General features: G+C 39.6%; 1 protein-coding gene across 1 annotated transcript in view; it reads left to right on the forward strand.

Annotated features, from left to right (window-relative positions):
- The first annotated feature begins 15194 nt into the window (after positions 1 to 15194).
- The window catches only part of LOC123749861 (major facilitator superfamily transporter 16), a 33270-nt gene continuing 25273 nt past the window's right edge, over positions 15195 to 23191 (forward strand). Inside the window, 4 exon segments of the mRNA XM_069334188.1 lie at positions 15195 to 15387; positions 19855 to 20018; positions 20601 to 20679; positions 22786 to 22921. Of these exon segments, the coding sequence (XP_069190289.1) occupies positions 15308 to 15387; positions 19855 to 20018; positions 20601 to 20679; positions 22786 to 22921 (459 nt within the window). The 5' untranslated portion in view covers positions 15195 to 15307.

Here is a 23191-nt window from a genome sequence, read left to right on the forward strand (position 1 = left end):
TATATATATATATATATATATATATATATATATATATATATATATATATATATATATATATATATACATATATAACTGAAAACTCACACCCCAGAAGTGACTCGAACCCATACTCCCAGAAGCAACGCAACTGGTATGTACAAGACGCCTTAATCCACTTGACCATCACGACCGGACATAAGGTTCGAGTCACTTCTGGGGTGTGAGTTTTCAGTTGCATATTGTCCTGGGGACCATTCAGGCTTGTTCGCATATATATATATATATATATATATATATATATATATATATATATATATATATATATATATATATATATATATATATATATATGTCGTACCTAGTAGCCAGAACTCACTTCTCAGCCTACTATGCAAGGCCCGATTTGCCTAATAAGCCAAGTTTTCATGAATTAATTGTTTTTCGACAACCTAACCTACCTAACCTAACTTTTTCGTCTACCTAACCTAACCTAACCTATAAAGATAGGTTAGGTTAGGTTGGGTTGGTAAGGTTCGGTCATATATCTACGTTAATTTCAACTCAAATAAAAAAAAAATTGACCTCATACATAATGAAATGGGTAGCTTTATCATTTCATAAGAAAAAAAATAGAGAAAATATATTAATTCAGGAAAACTTGGCTTATTAGGCAAATCGGGCCTTGCATAGTAGGCTGAGAAGTGCGTTCTGGCTACTAGGTACGACATATATATATATATATATATATATATATATATATATATATGACTGACCAATCATAAAGTTCACGCCTGAAATAAACTCAGGGTGCATGAAGTGGAATGCATCTCTTGCTGTATATATATATATATATATATATATATATATATATATATATATATATATATATATATATATATATATATATATATATATATACAGCAAGAGATGCATTCCACTTCATGCACCCTGAGTTTATTTCAGGCGTGAACTTTATGATTGGTCAGAAAGCTTTATGGTGGTATTCATAAGCCTCCCGCAATCGATACGCAATTGATAAGTCTTGAACCAATCCTGTATGTCGATTGTCGACAATCGACTTGAGAATGGTCTAGGATGGACCGAAACGTCGTCGTCCCTTCATTTTCTAGCGTGTGGATTGGTCAACAATCCTCTGTAATCAACAAGGCAATATATATTCCTAGGAAACCTCACACCTAGCCCAACACACACGAAGAAAGAAACTTGAATGTAATGCTATATACATTTACGACTTTGTATACCATGGGCCACAATATAGAATCATCTGAAATATACAAAGATTTGTCTTAGAGGGATAATGCACTAAAATGTGTTTCGCTTCGCCGAGCATTAAACACTTGAGAGTTTACTTCAGTTCCAGACCATGTCAAGGACTAAAGTATACTTGTTGGTTAGTTAGTAAGATCTTGTGAGGCCTTAATAACCCTCCAGAGGGGCCCCTAAGCTTAATATAACCAATCGTTCTCCAGCAGGGTTGCTTGTGCTGTTTACCAGTAAAACGCTTCCGTGGTGTCAACATTCAGTCTTTCTAAGGACTCATGGTGTCAACATTCAGTCTTTCTAAGGAGTCATGGTGTCAACATTCAGTCTTTATAAGGAGATATTACCCTGCACTGGGTCAAGCTCCCAGCACTCAGCCTTTCCTCCTCATTTGTATTTAAAGATCAAACACAAGACATTTATAAACCTGTGCGTGAACATAATTTAAGTTTCATAATAAGAGGTACCAAGACCATTCAAGTACCTTAGGCAGAAGAGCAAGACTTAACTCAGTCAATTATTATTCCAGATTTTATCGGTCGTTAGAGTTAATGTGAATGAAAACTAATAGTTAAGTGCGATTTAGTTGCGGAACCTATAGCAGTTCAGATATATTTGCGAGATATACTGTAATGCACTGATGTTATTTTACAGCACAGAGGTTCTCAAATTGGGGTATGTATAATGACCAAACTACACATCAGAAGATGAAGAAACGATGATGTTTCGATGAACACACTTGATAATGGTCCAGGACGGACCGAAAGGTCGTCCTTTATATATCCCTGGTGCTGTCTCCAGTGCTCTCAAGTTCAAGTTCAAGTATGTTTATTGAGACAAGAAAAAATACATCTCAAAGGGATAGAGTAGCTTAGGCTATTTCTACACTCCCTCCAGTGCTCTGTAGACAATTGACCAGTCTTGGAATATATACACAGTAGAGCAAATCTGGAACATATAAACACTAGAGGAAACCAAGTATGCATACTCTAGCATGAGAACCCCTGCTAGCTTAGCTATAACCAATGGAAATCAGTGTTAAAAAAAATAGAAACCTGTTTATGTGTAAATTACTTAGATTTGAACAGCGCGATGTGTATCAGAAAATTCTATGTTGTCAGCAAACTTAATCATTAGATTTGTTGCTGATGTATGAACAAATTGCCACAGAAGTAAGACGTATAGATTGAATATTGAATCGACGGACAGTAAGGCTTATTGATTGAATATTATATCGACGGAATAGTCACGAGTTGAGAAATTCAACGCAATGCAAATTCAAGGCAACGGTTTCCGTTGAAGGTTGCAGCTTGCAGTTGCTCGGTCTTCTTAAAACTATAACGCCAAGTGGTGCTAGTAGTGTAAAGTTTGACACAGTAGGTCTGAGCCTCCTGCCCATCCACCATATAGGCCTCAAGTGAAACTCGCTCCACCCTCGTTACTACTTGCGTTTCATATTCCGAATTTATTTGAGAGATGCCTTACATAGGGCCCGCTGTGTTCACACCTAAATGTGGAAATTTGTGCAAGGGATGTTAGTGTGTGAGGATGAACATGCGATGTCAATTTATGGAGGATGTACTGGTGATGTCAGCATGCAGGGATATACAAGTGGTGTCAGCGTGTGGGGAAATGCAAGAGATGTCAGCATGCAAGCATACACAAGGGATGTCAGGATGCAGGGATATACAAAGAATGTCAGCGTGTGTGGGGGGGGATACACAAGGGATGTCAGCATGCAGGGATATACAAATGGTGTCAGCGTGTGGAGAAATGCAAGAGATGTCAGCATGCAAGGATATACAAGGATGTCAACAAGCAGGGATATACAAATGATGTCAGCGTGCGTGATGTCAGGTCCAAGAGTTGTCGTCAACATACAGGGATGAGAGAAAATTATATTTTTGTTTACACGACATTTGCCATCGATGCCACTGGTCTTCGCAAAGCAACGGTTTTCAGATAAATTATATCTACAAATCACCCTAACTACTAAAAGTCTTAAGCCAGTTATAATACAAGTCTTAGTTTAATATACCACAAGTCTCATACTGCTGAATTAAAACTCGTATTCTTTATCTGCGACAAATATTAGCCTGAGTGTCCTTGATGACAAAGAAATCGACTTGATTTATCACAAGTTACATCCAGATTCTACTACTACAAGTCACAGCCTAAGCTCCTACTCTCAACTTAATTTAAGTTGTCATGTTGACCTATAAGTTTCAGATTGATTTGTTACAAATCTTAGCCTTATTTATTGCCAGTCATAGCCTAATCGATTACGTGTCTTACCTTTTCACCCTGATATATTTCATGTCTCTTTTTTTCTTCACAACTACAGTATGCATGTTTTAGCCTGATCTACTTCATGTCTTAGCTTGATCTACGCCATGATTTTGCTTGATCTATTTCATGTCTGCTTGACCTATTTCATGTCTTTGGTTGATCTACGTCATGTCTGCTTGATCTATTTCATGTCTTTTCTCGATCTATGTCATGTCTTTGCTTGATCTACTTCATGTCTTTGCTCGATCTAGTTCATGTTTTTGCTTGATCTACTTCAAGTCTTTGCTTGATCTACTTCATGTCTCTGCTTGATCTACTTCATGGCCTTGCTTGATTTACTTTATGTCTTTGCTTGATCTATTTCATGTCTTTGCTTGATCTATTTCATGTCTTTGCTTGATCTACTTCATGTCTTTGCTTGATCTACTTCATGTCTTTGCTTGAGCTACTTCATGTCTTTGCTTGATCTACTTCATGTCTTTGCTTGATCTACTTCATGTCTTTGCTTGATCTACTTCATGTCTGTGCTTGATCTACTTCATGTCTTTGCTTGATCTACTTCATATCTTTGCTTGATCTACTTCATGTCTTTGTTTGATCTACTTCTTGACTTTGCTTGATCTACTTCTTGACTTTGCTTGATCTACTTCTTGACTTTGCTTGATCTACTTCTTGACTTTGCTTGATCTACTTCATGTCTTTGATTGAGCTACTTCATGTCTTTGATTCATCTACTTCATGTCTTTGCTTGAGCTACTTCATGTCTGCTTGAGCTACTTCATGTCTGCTTCATCTACTTCATGTCTTTGCTTGAGCTACTTCATGTCTGCTTGAGCTACTTCATGTCTTTGCTTGATCTACTTCATGTCTTTGATTGATCTACTTCATGTCTTTGATTGATCTACTTCATGTCCTAGCCTCATCAACTTCATGTCCTAGCCTTATATACTTCACGGCTTAGATTGGCTTAATTTCATGTCTTAGCTTGATCTACTACACGTCTTATTATGTATATCACAAGGAAACCTGACTTATTTCAAGTTTTGACCTGATCTTATAAGTGTCTTACTCTGATATCTTTACTAATCACAGTTTAATCTACCGGAAGTCCGAGCTCTCTTCAAATTTACATTTGTAGAAACCTAAGTCCTGATCTACTTCTATATTTGAGTTGATCTACAAGCTTCAATTCCTGAGCTTCTCAAGCTTGAACTACAAGGTTACAAGTCTGACCTCTTCAGACTTCGGCACAGTTTTGTGAAAATGTATTATTGTTCTGTTCCAAATCTCATACCAATCATCTAATCTATTGACAAGTGTTAGGCCTAAATTTTTTCGAGCCTAATCATTTCAAAGGAAATTCTGAAGTCTGTGGTTTAGTACATACATGAATTCCACATTATTATTATTATTATTATTATTATTATTATTATTTTAATCATTAATATTGTAAGAATTGTTATTATTAATGTAATGATTATGTTTATCTACATATTCAACACGTTTCATATATATATATATATATATATATATATATATATATATATATATATATATATATATATATATATATATATATGTAATTAATATTCCAAAAACATATATAACTCTGCCTTAAGTGTTATCTGTGGATATTAGAGGTGTGTGGGTGAATGTTTGGTCAGAGGATGGGGGGCAGAATGGTGCTTAAAGGTAATTCACAACCACATCCCATTAAAGTCATTTGATATCTTTTTGTATGCTTTGCGTTTTTTGTCATCAATAATGAACTTTTTGCGGAATCTGCAAATTGATGATGAATTCGGGAATTTTGCAACTTGATAAGTGTTTGTGGTATTTGGTAAAGAGATGATGTATATGTGAACTGCATTTTCTTTGAAGATGTTTTGCAACTGAATGATGTGTCAAAAGTATTCAGCAAGTGAATAATAATGGTTTTAAGTGTTTTGCATCTTTTATATTTTTGTATATTGTTCACTCACCTCACTGTCGGGTTTCTGTCACTTGCTATGGTCATTAAACGCTGTTAATTGTTATATCTTGCAAAGTGTGGTGGAGGGAAGTGGCCTGGAACGGTGAGGCCAGTCCAGTTTTACATATATATGCATATATATATACATATGTATATATATATATACAATGCATATGTGTGGAGCGTAGAGTGTCCAGCCGCCCAGAGAGCTCACGTCCCTCTTGCTAGCTTTGTCTAACATACACACACACTCATTATGTATGAACTATGAACCTTTCATCTCTCCCAAACCAGGCAGCTGAAGCAGAAATTTGACAGTGGTTGACGTGAATCAAATCATTCATCATTTTTACACAATGCAGTCTTGTAGGAAAGAACTCTCGATTCACACACATTAAAACGCTTCTTGTGCAAAAGGGTTTTTTATACTGCCAATTTTTTGCCACTTTTATTACAGTGAACCCAGCAAATTGATTTTAGTACACTTGTAGTGCTCTTGTTGAGAGGAGAAAACAATGTGTGCTTTATTGACTGTACAAATTTCATGGAAGCACAAACTCTTGTGCTCTCCAGTGTTACTCAGAGAATAAATTAGGCCTCTGTACACTGTATTTGTCTTCAACCTTCCCACATTAATAATGTACATTATTACCGTTGCTGGTGCTTCATAGTCTGGACACGGGAGCTGCTCTGCTGACTTTTATTACTTTATTTAAAAGTAATTCAAGCTTTTATTACTTTTTAATGAGGCTGTACACTATGGTTTCTCATAATCAGGGATAGGAAACCAGTTAGGCTTATTCAGATCCCCCCTAGTCCAACTACTGACCTTCCCTAAGTGCAATCCACAATTAACAGTTAGCAAACTCCCTGGTACCAATTTACTGCTAGGTGAACTAAAACATTGCTCAATCATTTCTGTCCTGTCACAGCGGTTACACCCGGGGCTCGGTGTAGCGGGGCCCCCAACCCATTGTCTTATGGTTGCTCAACCTGTCCTCCTAACAGAACGTCGATTTTTGACGTATTCTTTACATAAGGTAAAAAAAAATTCTAAAAAAAATGGTAGCGCTCGGGAAATTGACATACTGTCCCGTTTTCTGTTTTGGGTCCTCTGGTAGGTTGATAAGGTCATTTTAATACGAATAGGGAGTATTGAACGCAATAATAAAAATACCAACGCCCAACTCTGGTTTAGCATTTTAAGGGATCCCCTGAAGTGTGGTAGCGGAGCCCCGGGTATAGTGTGGGGGCAACGGGGCTCCCAGTAGCCTGGGAGAGTGAATTAAGAGGAAGCAAGGTGAATTCATGTAGAATAACTTAATACAAGACTGACTCGAAATCCAGAGCAGGCCCTATCGGCTCTCCTTAATTGTTGACGCACAGGAGCTTGGCCCCTATCTTAACTGTTTATGATACTGGCTGTCTCTATCTAGTAGACAAGACGCTTCACCGCCCGACCACACACTCACCATCGTGGTCTCCTCGATAACGAGGGTAGGAACCATTAAACTAAACAGAGCCCCCGTGCTCGTCCACACACCCAGCACGCTGCCTCCACGACCCGCAGACCCTCCTCACTATACGGGCTCTGCGGGTCGTCACCTCCTCACCTCTTACAATACAAAGCATAAACAGATGAGGAGTCACAATAACGTGGCTGAAATATGTTGACCAAACTACACACTAGAAAGTGAAGGGATCACAATCGACTTGAGAATGGTCCAGGACGGACCGAAACGTCGTCGTCCCTTCACTTTCTAGTGTGTGGTCTGGTCAACATACTTCAGCCACGTTATTGTGACTCCTCGTCTGCAAAGTGAAGGGGCGACGACGTTTGGGTCCATCCTGGACCATTCTCAAGTCGATTGTGACACAATCTACTTGAGAATGGTCCAGGACGGACCCAAACGTCGTCGTCCCTTCACTTTCTAGTGTGTGTTTCTGTCACCTCCCTAATATGCTTCATGTCAAGTGGTATGTGATCTTGGCAGGCAGTGACCACCTGGCTCCGCCTGGCATCCAGTGCCCACCTGGCATCCAGTGCCCACCTGGCATCCAGTGCCCACCTAGTACCCAGTGGTCACTTGATACCCATTGTCCACCTGGTGGCGGTGTGGTTCAGCGCACGCTTCACGCACCCTCCACCCTCCCGAAGCCTGATCTCTCTCTTGACTTTAGCCTTGCTCTTATATTTTCATATCGTAATCACATAGTCTTCTGGTTATCTTAGATATCGATACCATACTTGAAGCTGATAATTCTGAGAGATAGGATACTTCAAGGTTGGGAGGGTTCATATTCGGTCACGGGGGCCTGACAGCTGAGTGGACAGCGCTCGGGATTCGTAGTCCTGTTGTTCCGGGTTCGATCCCCGGTGAAGGAGGAAATAAATGGGCAGAGTTTCTTTAACCCTGATGCACCTATTCATCTAGCAGTAAATAGGTACCTGGAAGTTAGACAGCTGCTACGGGCTGCTTCCTGGGGGTGTGTAACAAAAAGGAGGCCTGGTCTAGGACCGGGCCGCGAGGACGCTAAACCCCGAAATCATCTCAAGATAACCTCAAGATAAACCCCCTTCACCAGACACCTTCCAAGGGGATCTTTCTCTCCTCTTCAAAACATCTCAAACTTTACTTAATACATAACCAATCATCGCATCCCATCCAGTTACTATCCAGAAGACGAACACCAACCACCTTTTTTTAACTACCGTAACTAGTAAAGGATAACATAGGTTTGCTCATTAGAATAATTTATTCCGCGTCTTTGAAAACAATAAGTATTTAAAGTCGTTAATAAGGCAGTAGGCTGGTTCTGTCCCTTCCTTGAAACTAAATATATTGGAATTTTCTATTTCAATTTGTCCTAGTTTGGGAAATGGATTGATGTCAACTGCCTTTCATTAATGTGGGAGCTTGTCCATGCCTAGCTTAGTTATTTCAAACAAAGCAAATAACATTAATTGACTTAAATTAGAGTGGAAACGCGTTTTTGTAAATGCAGTGCTCCCCAAGGCTCTGTCCTGGGACCTCTAATGTTTACGATACATATAAACGCTATGCGAACAAGCCTGAATGGTCTCCAGGCATATATGCAACTGAAAACTCACACCCCAGAAGTGACTCGAACCCATACTGCCAGGAGCACTATGCAACTGGTGTACAGGACATCTTAAGCACTCGACCATCACGACCGGACAAAAGATGATGGTAGCCGAGGCTAATTCCCCATCATCCTGCCGGCACTCTGATGGTAATCTTGGGCATAGTATTTTATCAAATCACCTCATTCTTTGGGGCACACGTGTGGAATACAAATGCGAACAATTATATAAACGCAATGTTATATAAACATTGCGCATTTATAAACATTGCGAGTTATATAAACGCAATGAACACAGGATTAAACAGAAACATTTGCAAATTTGCAGACGATACAAGAATACGACGGTAAATCAGTTCTCATAAACACACAAAATCGCTGCATGACGATCTAGATAGGCATTTAAAATGAAAGAAAGATTCTGAGATTTCGAAATTGGAGTTCTGAATTTAGGTAATGATAATAATTACTCGATATCATCCACAATATTGAAATTGCGAAATCGTAATGAGAAAAGATTTGATTCAGAATTAGTAGAGATATTTTGCCAGCAAATCAAAGCATGTACGGAAAAGCGAATAGGATACTGCTGATATTTATTTCTAGAAGCGTTAACTAAAAGTTACAAGATATTATTATTATTCAACTTTTATCTTGGATTTGTTAGATCCCATTTAGATTATGGACAAAATTAATCCCAAGAATAAGAAATCATCCTTATGAAGCGAGATTTTAAAAGAACTAAATTTACGAGGTGACATGATTGAAGGATTGAAATGGCTGATAAGGTATGGCAAAGAGGATATAAATAAGATTTGAAATATATCAACACGAAACTAAATATAAATGTATAAATTAAGACTTAAAAAAATCTTAATTAATTCTCATTCGGAAATATGGTTATAGATTTATGGTATACATCCCTATAGAAAGAGAAAGGATAGAAAGGGTTATTTTAGTATAAAAATAATGGGAAAATGGAATGAACCGAAGGAGCAGGTTGTAGAAGGGAGCTCCATTCATAATTTCAAAAATTAGATACGATGTAGAAATAGGCATTATTAAATAGGCATTGCATTAGACAACCGGCATCTTGAAAGGCAGGGTCCTACAGCTGAAACTCGATCCTGCAGACACAAATAGGCGAGAACACACACACACACACACACACACACACACATCTCAGTCTCTAAGGCTTAAGCACACTGACAGGAAGGTTAATCTAAGCTCTGAAGTAAGCCTCATATTCAGCTTCCTGGGAACATGATTATAGAAAAATATGTTATGTATCCAGCTTGAAAAAAAATCATTAGAACAATTGGGGGGAAGCAATGACAAGCCCCCGGCTTCCTGTCCTCGTCGCAGAGGCCACTAGAGTGTTAGTGGCCCCTCAGGTAAATTCAGGCATTAGTTTGGTTTTGGGTTGCAACCAACTGGGGTTGCCAAGTCTACAAAAGTTTACTGGCCAACCAGCTTGATACTTTAATAAACTCTTAGTGTACATACACCTAGAAATGAGGTATACCTCTCGGTGTATACATATCTGACATTGTTATACACTTAAAATGTCAGTGAATGATATAAATGTAGGGGTTTGAGCACAATTCCAACTTGTATACTAGTAGTGAAGCAAGTTTAGGTAATATCATCTTGAGTTCAGTGTTCAGCATTATATTATATTAACTCTTCTTGAATAAATAATGAATGCATTTTACTAACACAGAACAAAAGGGGAATATACCCATTTGATCTCTCATACACATGAGAATACTTTCGAAACAGTTAATCGTAAAAACTTAGAACGTAAGCTTCAGCTGAATGGAATAATTATTTTATTTATATCATATACAAATTTTAACAAAATACATCTATTACAGAAAAATTATGATCTTTTGATTGAGTCAAAGCTGTCAGCCTTTTGTTTATAAAACACACATTTTTGCTGTCTACCCTTAATCAAATAAATAAATTAGGCTTGAAACTATAAAGGGTTAGAATTGTCTAAACTACTGACAACATCAGTAAAGATGCCCACTAATAAAATACTGAATAAAACAAAACTAAACTGTGACAAAGACATTGTGGGATGATGTAGCATCAACAATTGTGTAACTAGCTTCAAAAGATTGTCACTTGCTTATCCACACGAACTATGGAGGTTCATGGGTTCCTGAACCCATTATGTGGCCTCTGTAGCTCCTTTCCCCCACCGCGCACGGGATGGTATGGGGGGGGAAGGTGCATAATAAAGAAAGAAGAGAAAAGGTGAATACACAGGATAGATGGGCCGCTATGCATCAAGCCTCAGACACAGCTGCAGGGGCCCAGCCCCCATGTGACTCACTCACACTTGGTTTGACGGAGCCTGTGTAACGTTGAAACTATTATCTTAATTTCGATAAGACACCTATCAGGAGGGAGGGAGAGAGAGGAGGAGCCGTGATCCAATAGTGTGTGTGTGAGAGTATTCGCCTAGTTGTGCTTGCGGGGGTTGAGCTGTTTGCTCTTTCGGCCTGCCTTTCAACTGTCAATCAACTGTTACTAACTACTAACTATTTTTTTCCACACACACACACATGATCACCACATTCAAGATTCTCAAGGGAATCGACAGGGTTGATAAAGACAGGCTATTTAACACAAAGGGCACACGCCCTAGGGGACACAGGTGGAAACTGAGTGCCCAAATGAGCCACAGAGATATTAGAAAGAACTTTTTTAGTGTCAGAGTGGTTGACAAATGGAATGCATTAGGAAGTAATGTGGTGGAGGCTGACTCCATACACAGTTTCAAGTGTAGATATGATAGAGCCCGATAGGCTCAGGAACCTGTACACCTGTTGATTGACGGTTGAGAGGCGGGACCAAAGAGCCAGAGCTCAACCCCCGCAAGCACACAACTAGGTGAGTACACACACACCAACAAGGGGGCTTGTGGCTGAGTGGACAGCGCTCTAGACTCATGGACCTAGAGAACGGGGTTCGATCCCCGCAGCCGGCGGAAACAGATGGACAGAGTTTCCCCCTCACCCTCATGCCCCTATTACCTAGCAGTAAATAGGTACCTGGGAGTTAGACAGCTGCTACGGGCTGCTTCCTGTGTTTTATAGTCTATTCACAGTTTACCAAACTGACATCGCAATGACCTGCCTCCAGTTTTAGTTAGTTTAACTGATATATTTAATAGTAATATTCTCAGCATACTAGGCTACATGTTTTAAAACATTTACACTCAAGAGGGGAAAATGAGGATGGGTTGGTACTTAATCTCCGACCATCAGATAGGTGCTGGTGATTAGATATTCACCATAACATCGTAGATGGCTGGCCATCCACTTCTACCGGTCGGTAGAGCGGAAACTTGGCTTCTTGCAGGGCCGGCGTTCATTCCCCGATGATCTAAGTGGCTGGGTACCGTTTTCCTATAACAGGAGTATGGTAGATGTTAGCTAGACCTATCAGAGCAGTATGGCAGATGTTAGCTAGATCTATCAGAGCAGTATGGCAGATGTTAGTTAGATCTATCAGAGCAGTATGGCAGATGTTAGCTAGACCTATCACAGGAGTATGGCAGATGTTAGTTAGATCTATCAGAGCAGTATGGCAGATGTTAGCTAGACCTATCACAGGAGTATGGCAGATGTTAGCTAGATCTATCAGAGCAGTATGGCAGATGTTAGCTAGACCTATCAGAGCAGTATGGCAGATGTTAGCTAGACCTATCACATGAGTATGGCAGATGTTAGTTTGAACTATCACAGGAGTATGGCAGATGTTAGTTTGATCTATCACAGGAGTATGGCAGATGTTAGCTAGACCTACCTTACCTTGAGGTTACCTTGAGGTGCTTCCGGGGCTTAGCGTCCCCGTGGCCCGGTCGTCGACCAGGCCTCCTGGTTGCCGGACTGATCAACCAGGCTGTTGGACGCGGCTGCTCGCAGCCTGACGTATGAGTCACAGCCTGGTTGATCAGGTATCAACCTATCACAGCAGTATGGCAGATGTTAGCTAGACCTATCACACCAGTATGGCAGATGTTAGCTAGACCTATCACACCAGTATGGCAGCCCACATTTTCTATGGTCGAGTCGTCAGCTAGGTTAGGTTCGGACAATTCAGTATATAATATTTGATTTTGATTGGTCGAGAAGACGGGCTACTCACGCTGCCTTGGCCTCTACTCAATTTGGGTCAGTCGATCAAGCCTGCCTAGATTAACAAATATGTCAAGTTCAGTTTCCTATATTTCAGTTGATAGTTTGAGGAACAGATATTCCCAAGGGCAAAGCTATACAAGGAACCCCTTTGGCTGGTAAAATGTTTGTGACCTACAGAATAACTAGTTAATTAGGCTATCAAAATAGGATATCACATAAACTAGATTATATGTGTTAGTTAATCGATAATATTTTAACATTAGAACATAAGAACAAAGGTAACTGCAGAAGACCTATTGGCCTATACAAGGCAGCTCCTATTTATAACCTATCCAATTCCATTCATATATATATTTTTTGCCTTTACATTATATGGTAATTCATTTGAAATATTACTTGTGTATTTCGACAGCATCGATAGACAATTTATGAGTAAATAATTACCTATATAGAGGTAACCACTAATTGAAAGACGAATTCATATTGTTGTTTTGAAACTATTTAACACCTTTTGTCGCTCTGAAACTCAACGCTCAGGAATTCTTTCCGCAGCAACACGTGGAGTTTTAAGGAGTAAGGAGAATATAGAAGAAATAAATAAAGGATTGTGAGAAGTAAAGCATAGACAATATATTGCCTTTCTAAGCAAGAGTGACCTATCCGCCATACCGTCATCACCCAAGATACATAAATCATTATGAGTCTTTACTGATTCATGTAAGTAGTAAATTATTACTATTCAGGTAAGTAGTACATTATTACTTTTTTACTCAGATGTTTACTTAATATATGCAAGTTACGTCATCCTGTGTACCACCTTCATTTAATTTTTTTTCTTCTTGAATTTAAGTAAAAATACATTGCACAAGTTCTTACTTACTGTAGTGAATGTAACACATTCCTGAATATACGTGAGGCCTATCATCTTTAGCTCATTTAAAAGCAAAGAACAAATTATTTCGTTGTTAATAAAAGTCTGTGCTCTATGATGACTTATTACATCAAAATCACGGCCGACTAAAATATATAACAGTAAAATATACTCTTTTCGGCGCCTATGAAATATACCCAATAGGCCTATGAGTTACACGTTACCTAAAAAATGGGGCTGTTTGAGAAAAGTTTTAGGATGAGGACTAAAACTGAGGACCTCACTTTAGGATGAGGACTAAAACTGAGGACCTCACTTTAGGATGAGGACTAAAACTGAGGACCTCACTTTAGGATGAGGACTAAAACTGAGGACCTCACTCTAGGATGAGGACTAAAACTGAGGAATTCACTTTAGGATGAGGACTAAAACTGAGGACCTCACTCTAGGATGAGGACTAAAACTGAGGACCTCACTCTAGGATGAGGACTAAAACTGAGGAACTCACTTTAGGATGAGGACTAAAACTGAGGACCTCACTCTAGGATGAGGACTAAAACTGAGGACCTCACTCTAGGATGAGGACTAAAACTGAGGACCTCACTTTAGGATGAGGACTAACACTGAGGACCTCACTCTAGGATGAGGACTAAAACTGAGGACCTCACTTTAGGATGAGGACTAAAACTGAGGACCTCACTCTAGGATGAGGACTAAAACTGAGGACCTCACTCTAGGATGAGGACTAAAACTGAGGACCTCACTTTAGGATGAGCTCATACTCATCCTGTGAGTAGTAGTTTATTGTGCACCCCATACTCATCTTGTGAGCAGTAGATTATTGTGCACCCATACTCATCCTGTGAGCTGTAGATTATTGTGCCCCTCATACTCATCCTGTGAGTGATAGCGTAAAAAATAATACAAAGGTATGATTGATATATATGTGACTCTTCTTGCATGATGGTAGGGTGATAGATGGAATTGTCAGTGTAGATTTCACTGCCTCAGATATATTAATTGTTGTCTTGGACTTCATATATAAATTAATAAAAATGAATAAATATTTATTCAGGTACATACATACAAGACGAGTTACAAATATATAGTTTAAAGGCGATTGGTTGAGATTTTTTTTTTGTTATTGTGTATCCTGAGTAATTGACATTGGTGAAGTGTGTCAAGGATGTCAAATATTCGTCTTGGGAAACTAAGACAAGCAACAACAAAAAAAAACTAATGTAAACAATATATTCTATCTCGTGATTGGAGGAAAATAATCTGCCCTTTAACATCCTCATGAACCTCTTGCCATAGGTCTTGAAACGTTTTATATTTTATTCTCTAACATCATATCGTATACGTTTAATAAGTATATGAGAATTTAGAGTATATCATTAGATATGGATGTCCTGCAGGTTAGAAATATACTGAAAGTGGTATAATAGGGGATAATAAAGGAGAAATAATAGAGCAAGTAGCAACATGTGGCAGTTGAGGGGGCGAGTATATGCGTCATGTCAACGAGCCAAAGAGCTAGTTGGCAAGTGGCCATAGTGGAGAGAGTATCTTCGTTGCTCTCGCTTTTTCCTAAACACAGTTGATTATTTTTAATTCGTACTCTAAAAGCCAACTCAAACCATCAAAGAAATGGGCAAATTACCATTGAGCATTCAGGCGGTGGAGTCCAGCTGCTGCCTTAACGTGCCGACGCCGAAGAAGAGAATAGCGTAAGTGCTTTGTTGATTGTTTTGGTGACGTCCACAGCACAGCTGGAGGCTCAGCTGCTTCCGTGGCGGCCTAGGAGCTGTCAAGAGGGCTCTCCTGCCACCGTGGCGGTCTATGACCTGTCAACTAGGCTCAGCTGCTTCCGTGGCGGCCTAGGAGCTGTCAACTGGGCTCTCCTGCCACCGTGGCGGCCTAGGAGCTGTCAACTGGGCTCTCTTGCCACCGTGGCGGCCTAGGAGCTGTCAACTGGGCTCTCTTGCCACCGTGGCGGCCTAGGAGCTGTCAACTGGGCTCAGCTGCTTCCGTGGCGGCCTAGGAGTTGTCAACTGGGCTCTCCTGCCACCGTGGCGGCCTAGGAGCTGTCAACTGGTGTCAGCTTCTTCCGTGGCGGCCTAGGAGCTGTCAACTGGGCTCTCCTGCCACTGTGGTCTCGTATGAGCTGTCAACTAGGCTCTCCTGCGACCGTGGCGGTCTATGAGCTGTCAACTGAGCTCAGCTGCCACCGTGGTCTCCTTGAGCTGTCAGCTAGGCTCTCCTGCCACTGTGGTCTCATATGAGCTGTCAACTAGGCTCTCCTGCCACTGTGGTCTCATATGAGCTGTCAACTAGGCTCATTTCCTACTGTGGTCTTGTATGAGCTGTCAACTAGGCTCACCTGTCACTGTGGTCTCATATGAGCTGTCAACTAGGCTCTCTTGCCACTGTGGCCTCGTATGAGCTGTCAACTAGGCTCTCCTGCCACTGTGGCCTCGTATGAGCTGTCAACTAGGCTCTCCTGCCACTGTGGTCTCATATGAGCTGTCAACTAGGCTCATTTCCTACTGTGGTCTTGTATGAGCTGTCAACTAGGCTCTCCTGCCACTGTGGCCTCGTATGAGCTGTCAACTAGGCTCACCTGCCCCTGTGGCCTCGTATGAACTGTCAACTAGACTCTCCTGCCACTGTGGTCTCGTATGAGCTGTCAACTATTTTAAAGTTGGACAAAGCCCTTTATTTTGGTGTATGTTGACAGATTCTCTGGTTTTCAGTGAATTGTACTGGTTTTCTTGTTATTAAAACATCCCAAACCAAGTCCTACGTGGGATACAGTACTGCTGTACTTTGTTTTCTACCCGCCAGCACCCCTGTTTGAGGTTGAAGGGGTAACGTGGCAAAGCTGGTGGTGACGACTTTGGGACGAAATGCACGTGGAGAGAAATGTGTGTATTTTAACAAGTTCGTGATGGCCTGCTCCACCAGTGATATATATTATAGGTTTTTTGTGTAGCTTATGGTGTCCACCCGTCATACATACATGCTAAAGCAGCCCGAACATCTATGCTTGAACTGCTTTAGAAATGGTACACGTGTGTGTACCACCATTGGACATAAATGGCTTGTTAATGTAAATGAAATAAATGAGGGGGAAAAGGGACAAATTAAATTAAATTTGTTAAATGTGGAGAAGAATGTGTTGAGTGTGAGTGAGACCCATCTTAATGGGAAGGTAAATGGTAGTGGTGAAAAAATCTTAAGTGGTGAGAGGGTTAAAGGTTAATTGTGTTGTTGGGATTGGAGGTTAATTGTAAACAAGGAGCGAGTGTTAAAGGGATTCGAGTGTTAATTCAAGCACATGTTGGATTGGCTGTGACATTAGTAGATATATATATGTACAGTACTGATAATGCCAGTACTGTAATGACTGTATAAATGATACAGTGTGCAAGTAGAATGTTATAGGGAGGAATAAGATGTAGGTTCTTGACTAAATTGAATGATTGTATGGAGCTACAAGATAGTAAAAGAAGTCGAGCCTCGGGCCGGGCTTTGGGAGTAGAAGAACTCCCAGAACCCCATCAAGCAGGTATCAAGCAGGTACACATTATGATGGGGGCGATGAATACAAGGATGGGGATAAATGCAGAGTAGTTGTTAGAAAATGGTGTTTATACCTTGGGAAGGGAGGGAGATGGTGAAGGGATGTGTACGATATTTAAATCATTATTGAAAAAGTGTCAGGATGTTCTGACTTCATCTGGTTACTGGTAGTTTTTTTGTTCATAGCTATTTTGTAGTTTTTTCTTCTCTTACCATTTGAAAATGTTATTGATCAGGACAGCTCGCTTCTTGTGATAAAGCTCCTTATGGGTGACCAAAAGCTTATCCTGATGTCTTCTAAATTCACTGCTTTATTCCATCAAAATTTTGTACATAATTTTTTTCAACTTTTTGTTGGTGGAGCAAGTTCCTTTGGCAACGATAAGGGTTCTGCATAGCTCTCGGTCAATTCAACTACGTCGGCTTCATATAAACCATTTTAAAATTTTCTTATTGAACACATTTACATTTAGAAAATAGGATTTTAATATAATTCAAATGATGTAAGTCAAAAACTTGATGTAAAATGTCACTAGACGTAAATCTGAAGAATTTAGTGGCGTGGTAGTCTGCGAATAGCAGAACGTATGAGATAAGGTGGAAAAATAGGAGAGGTTTTTAATGTTGGGAGGACGTAAGACAGCTACCATGGTTGTTTGTTGCCTGTTCATTTCTCTCTCTCTCTCTCTCTCTCTCTCTCTCTCTCTCTCTCTTTCTTCTAGTAATGACATCTCAAAACATTTATTGTACAGTGCAGCACTTTATTTATTTATTTATTTATATACAAGAAGGTACAGTGGGTTTGTGAGAATACATAGCATAGTACAGTAATTACACTCTTGTAAAGCCACTAGTACGTGCAGCGTTTCAGGCAGACTTCTAATACATTGGGTAATGCTGCTGGTTTCCGGACATCACCGCCAAACAAAATCGGTGTATGGAACTAAATGAAAAGAATGGCAGAATCTCGTCAAATATAGTCCTAAAAATATGTGTAGTCCTTAACTTGAATGATTTCACAGTGGTAGGTATCAATGATGATCCATTAAAAGTAAACAAAGGCGCCCAGGGACAGGTTGCACAATCGCCCCGAGTCTCAGAACACCAAAACAAAGTACTGCATGTCCATATTAATTGAAAATGCTGCTGATGCATACAAAACACACTGTGCTTCCTTGCATACTATCAAGGAAGTGCATGTGACTGTTCAAGGGGTAGCCATTCCCATGGTCAGTGGTTCATTGGGAAAAACACCAAACATGGTTGATACCTGGTTGATGGGGTTCTGGGAGTTGTTCTATTCCCCAAACCCGGCCCGAGGCCAGGCTTGACTTGTGAGAGTTTGGTCCACTAGGGGTGTGTATGGGTGTATGGTTTGTGAGTCTAGACACATGGGAAGAATTAGGGGAAAAAATGTTGTAAGCAATATTAAAATACTGTACCATTAAGAGTAATTACACTTGTGCTACCTTGCCTTCTAATATCAGATATATATGACTTATAGGTTCATGAGTTTTGACCCACCAAACATTGGACTGCCCATTGAACCAAACATCTAGAAACCAGGTTTGTTATTCTAGAAGTACTGCCCAATAGTATAGAAAGTAAAGGCTTTATAATATAGTATGTAATAAAATTAATTTTCATTTTTGTTGTGGACAGGCAGCCTGTATATATGTATGTATATGCAGTATATATGTTAGGCTTGTATTGAAATCCCCCCAAGGTCGAACTACTGACCTTACCGCAGGATACAACCCCACAACAGTTGAATAACTCCTGCGTACCTATTTACTGCTAGTAAACAGAGGCAATGATGATAGGAAGCAAGCCCAACCATTTGTTCGCCCCTCCTCCATGGTATTCAAACCCGGGATTCCTAATCAAGGTGAGAATGAACCAAACTATACTAAGATCCTTATACTGTACTGGCAAAATTTCCCCAATAAATGGGTAATACCTCATCATCTGATGACAGGCACTAGCTAGGTGTCCGGATACTTCATTTTGCTAAGAAATTCTAGATTAAATAACATGACTATTTATTAATTCCCCAAGAATATAAATAACTTTACAGTACAGTACTGTATTCTTAACTATCTGGGACCAGGGGCTTTACTCTAAGGTGTACTGCTTAGAGTAAATTCATTCAACATTCAATTTTACAGTCAACAGCTGATTTTTGCCCCTCAATCAGAATTTTTATTTACACGATTTCCACAGTCTAGATATTGGGACTGTATAGCACAATAAACTCAACATGTTTGTGCAGTTTTTAGTTTTAAATCACTTCATGACTTGGGTCACCTTCAAAGTTGACTTTTTGAGGTCCTTCAGTGTTACAGCCTTTGTTAGATTAGTGACTTGCCAGCTTCTGTATCCTATGATGTCTTACATTTTCTCATATTAAGTATCGTGCTTCGACTAGGAAAGGTGCGAATAATGTGGGTGTTTGGCGAGTATTGTTGATACTGCTTTACAGCAATTTTCATTATTCACTTTATGTAAATGTTACACTAATTTGTATAATTACTGTATAATATATCCTTTTGTAGTACAATACTGAATATTAGGTTCCAGTTGTATTCATTTTATTCTTCCATGTTATCTAGATACTCAACATGGATGTGGATTTTGACCTACTTGACATACTGCGCCTATCATCTCTCCCGAAAACCTATATCTGTGGTGAAGAACGTCCTCAGCCAGAACTGTTCCAACATGACGCCTCCGGCTGAGACCAACAACAGCCACTGGTGTGACTGGAAGCCTTTTGGTAAGCTGCAGTTGGCTTAGTTGCTCCTCTCTTGCTTAACACTTCCCATTCTTCTTTCTCTTCTCCCTCCTCATTATTTTTCCTTTTTTTTCCCCTATCCCTTTCTTTTTCTCCTTTCATGTCCCCTTCTCCAATTTTTTCTATACAATTCCTATTGTATTTATTGCAGTTGTTGTTTGTGAAGATAATCCGGATAGGCATCTTTTTTGTCTGGTCCTGAAGGAATTTTAAACAAAAATGTCTGAAAACATATTTCAGCATCAATTTTAACATAACTGTAAATTATGCTATAGTATGGCACTGTATTAAAATGAAATAAATTAACAATACAGTATACTGTATTTATTAATTCAAATAGGGCTAAAAATTGACATCTAATAAGTATTAGTTATTGTCTGCTCAATATAATATCTTTAAAGGAAGGAGGTTTAATGTTCAAATCTTTGTGTGAAAAGATCTAATGAGGACCTGCAACATGTCCAAGCTAACAATTTGACCATGTTAGCATGTATCCAAATTATTGAAATGATGTAATGCATTATTTTGCACTGACATGTGTGTGAAAGATTTGTTTTTCTACAGATGGTGAGGATGCATCGACTCTCTTGGGGACTGTGGATTCATCTTTCCTATTTGCCTATGCTGCTGGAATGTTTGTCAGGTGAGATAAGTTCTTACGGCATGTTTGGCAAGAAAATGTTTCTTGTATGCGTTTGCTTTTGCCGTTATCTTGTAACACGGGTGAGTTCGTTCCTACTTTTAAATTACTGAATTATGTTCAGAATGATAATGAATGGTATGATAATAATGAATGGTGTATATATACCCCAGGCATTATGCCCTGGAGAGACCACTCCAGACCGACAACCAGAGTACAACTCCATAGTCTCCTGAGACTGATGGATGCCTACTATTTAGCAGCCATCCATCAAAAACCTATGTATCCTATGTGTGTTAGAAAACATACATAGGTGTGTTTTCTAACATATTTTTTTCCAGCTTCTATCCATTTCCTTTTGTCCTATTCATCCTCAGTTTGAAAGTTGTCGCTGTCATCCTTTTCCATTCTTTTCAATGTTTGGTCCTTTTCTCCTCTAGGATTCCTTGGCAATTTTTGCAGCTTAGATCTCATAGTTTGAACATTAGTCCTGCTACAAATCTCTGGGAATGCTTCCTAAATCAAAGAACTTCTTAGACCCATGGCAGGTCTATGCTTAGTGAGAGTGGGTTGACGATCTTCATCTTGACAACAAGGAACTTTTTAAACTGTCCCTTCCAGATTGTACTAATCTTTGGTAGACACTAGAGAAGCCTCAATAAAGTGTGGAGCACCTACCAGAAAACACATTCCATAAAATTAAAAGCCTTTCCAACAAAAAGATCACAAATTAACATTAGTTCAAACTCCAGTTCCAACCACTTGGGCTGGACGGTAGAGCGACGGTCTCGCCTCATGCAGGTCGGCGTTCAATCCCCGACCGTCCAAGTGGTTGGGTACCATTCCTTCTCCCCCGTCCCATCCCAAATCCTTATCTTGACCCCCCCCCTTCCCAGTGCTAAATAGTCGTAATGGCTTGGTGCTTTCCCCCTGATAATGCCTCCTCCTCCTCAAACTCCAGTTGTGCTGGACTCCTGCCAGATGGCAGCACTTATGTATGTAAACCAGAGGTCCCTCCCACCGGACCTGAGTCGACTTACAATATGACTGAGCCTTGTGCCTGTTGTTGCTATAGGTTGATTGTTGGTAGATGAAACTGGAATTCATTTATGTGGCTTTAGTTTCTTATCCTTAGAAATTTATTTTGTGTGCAGTTGGCTTTTTATACCAGTCATTCGTGTCTCATGATTTTTTAACTGATTGGATTATCAGTTACCTTGTTTATTCTGGTTTGTTTTTTTGCAGTGGGTATTCTCCTTTTGAGCGTTTCATCACAACGCCATCTGTTAGTGGGGATGCTCTTCTTTCTATTTACACTACAGTATTTTATTTAGGAAAAGTCACGGCCTCAGAATGGGCCTGCCGCCGGTGGCCGGATGGCCATCAGGTCGAGCCCAGTGTTGTCTATAATCTTCCTTTATGACAAAGAGTGCTGGGGAGACGGGACACCACGAGCATAGCTCTCATCCTGCAACTACACTTAGGTAATTGCACTGTCACTTCTCGTCACTAGCATACCTATGTTTAAAATTTATTTCTATTTGGTTACAAGTTTAGCTCACTCACATATGTATGTTGTCAACATTGACAAGTGGAAAGACATGGAAGTTTGGAGTTTTCTGCAACATATCCCTATTTTGTCCATGTTCTCTAATTTTACATTTGTGATGTTTGTAGGAGCGTGACCTGCACACAAATCCAAGCTGCATGTATATTAAGATCAGTGATTATTGATTAGACATCCATAATAGCCAGGTAACTCTGGTATCCATAGCAAGATGTTACTGGGTCTCTTAGTTAGATTCATAGATGAAAGTTATACATCTGTCTGAGAATTATCTTTCTCAGTCATTTCTATATAACACGGAGTGAATCTTAGTATTTAAAGTACTCAAACCCCAGACCACAAGATAAGTCAAAAGGAATGTTGCCCAATTTCACTCATGTTCATGTTTACTTTCACTCACTTTCACCTACAGTAATCTCTATTAATAAGGTTGGATTTGCACATGTATGAATTGTATTCATATAATTTCAAGGGATTTCTTTTTATGTATTCATTTTCATAAATTGCATTATCACATTCATGTTTTTCTTTGTAATCAACAGTGGAATTATTGCCGAGAGAGTTGACCTACGCCTCTTTCTGTCATTTGGCATGATATTTTCTGGTGTCTTCTGTGCCATGTTTGGTCTTGGCCATACATTTGGTGTTCACCAGCTTTGGTTCTACATTGTGGCACAGGTAAAAATATATAGTTTTTATCAATATATATATAGCAGACTTCTATTTGTAATTAAATATTTGAAATACATTGCACTGACATTACTATTGGAATATCGCTTACAAATGTTTGCCAGCTCCTTGGAAATAAAAATACGTATAGCCACGGCTATGGTTTGCCCACAAAAGATATATGGTGTTCTGTCAAAATTTGACAAGTTAATATGGACAATCGACTTGAGAATAGTCGAGGACGGACCGAAACGTCGTCGTCCTTTCACCTTCTAGTGT

Source organism: Procambarus clarkii, chromosome 4 (assembly GCF_040958095.1).
Source record: "Procambarus clarkii isolate CNS0578487 chromosome 4, FALCON_Pclarkii_2.0, whole genome shotgun sequence".
NCBI classification, from domain to species: Eukaryota; Metazoa; Arthropoda; class Malacostraca; order Decapoda; family Cambaridae; genus Procambarus; species Procambarus clarkii.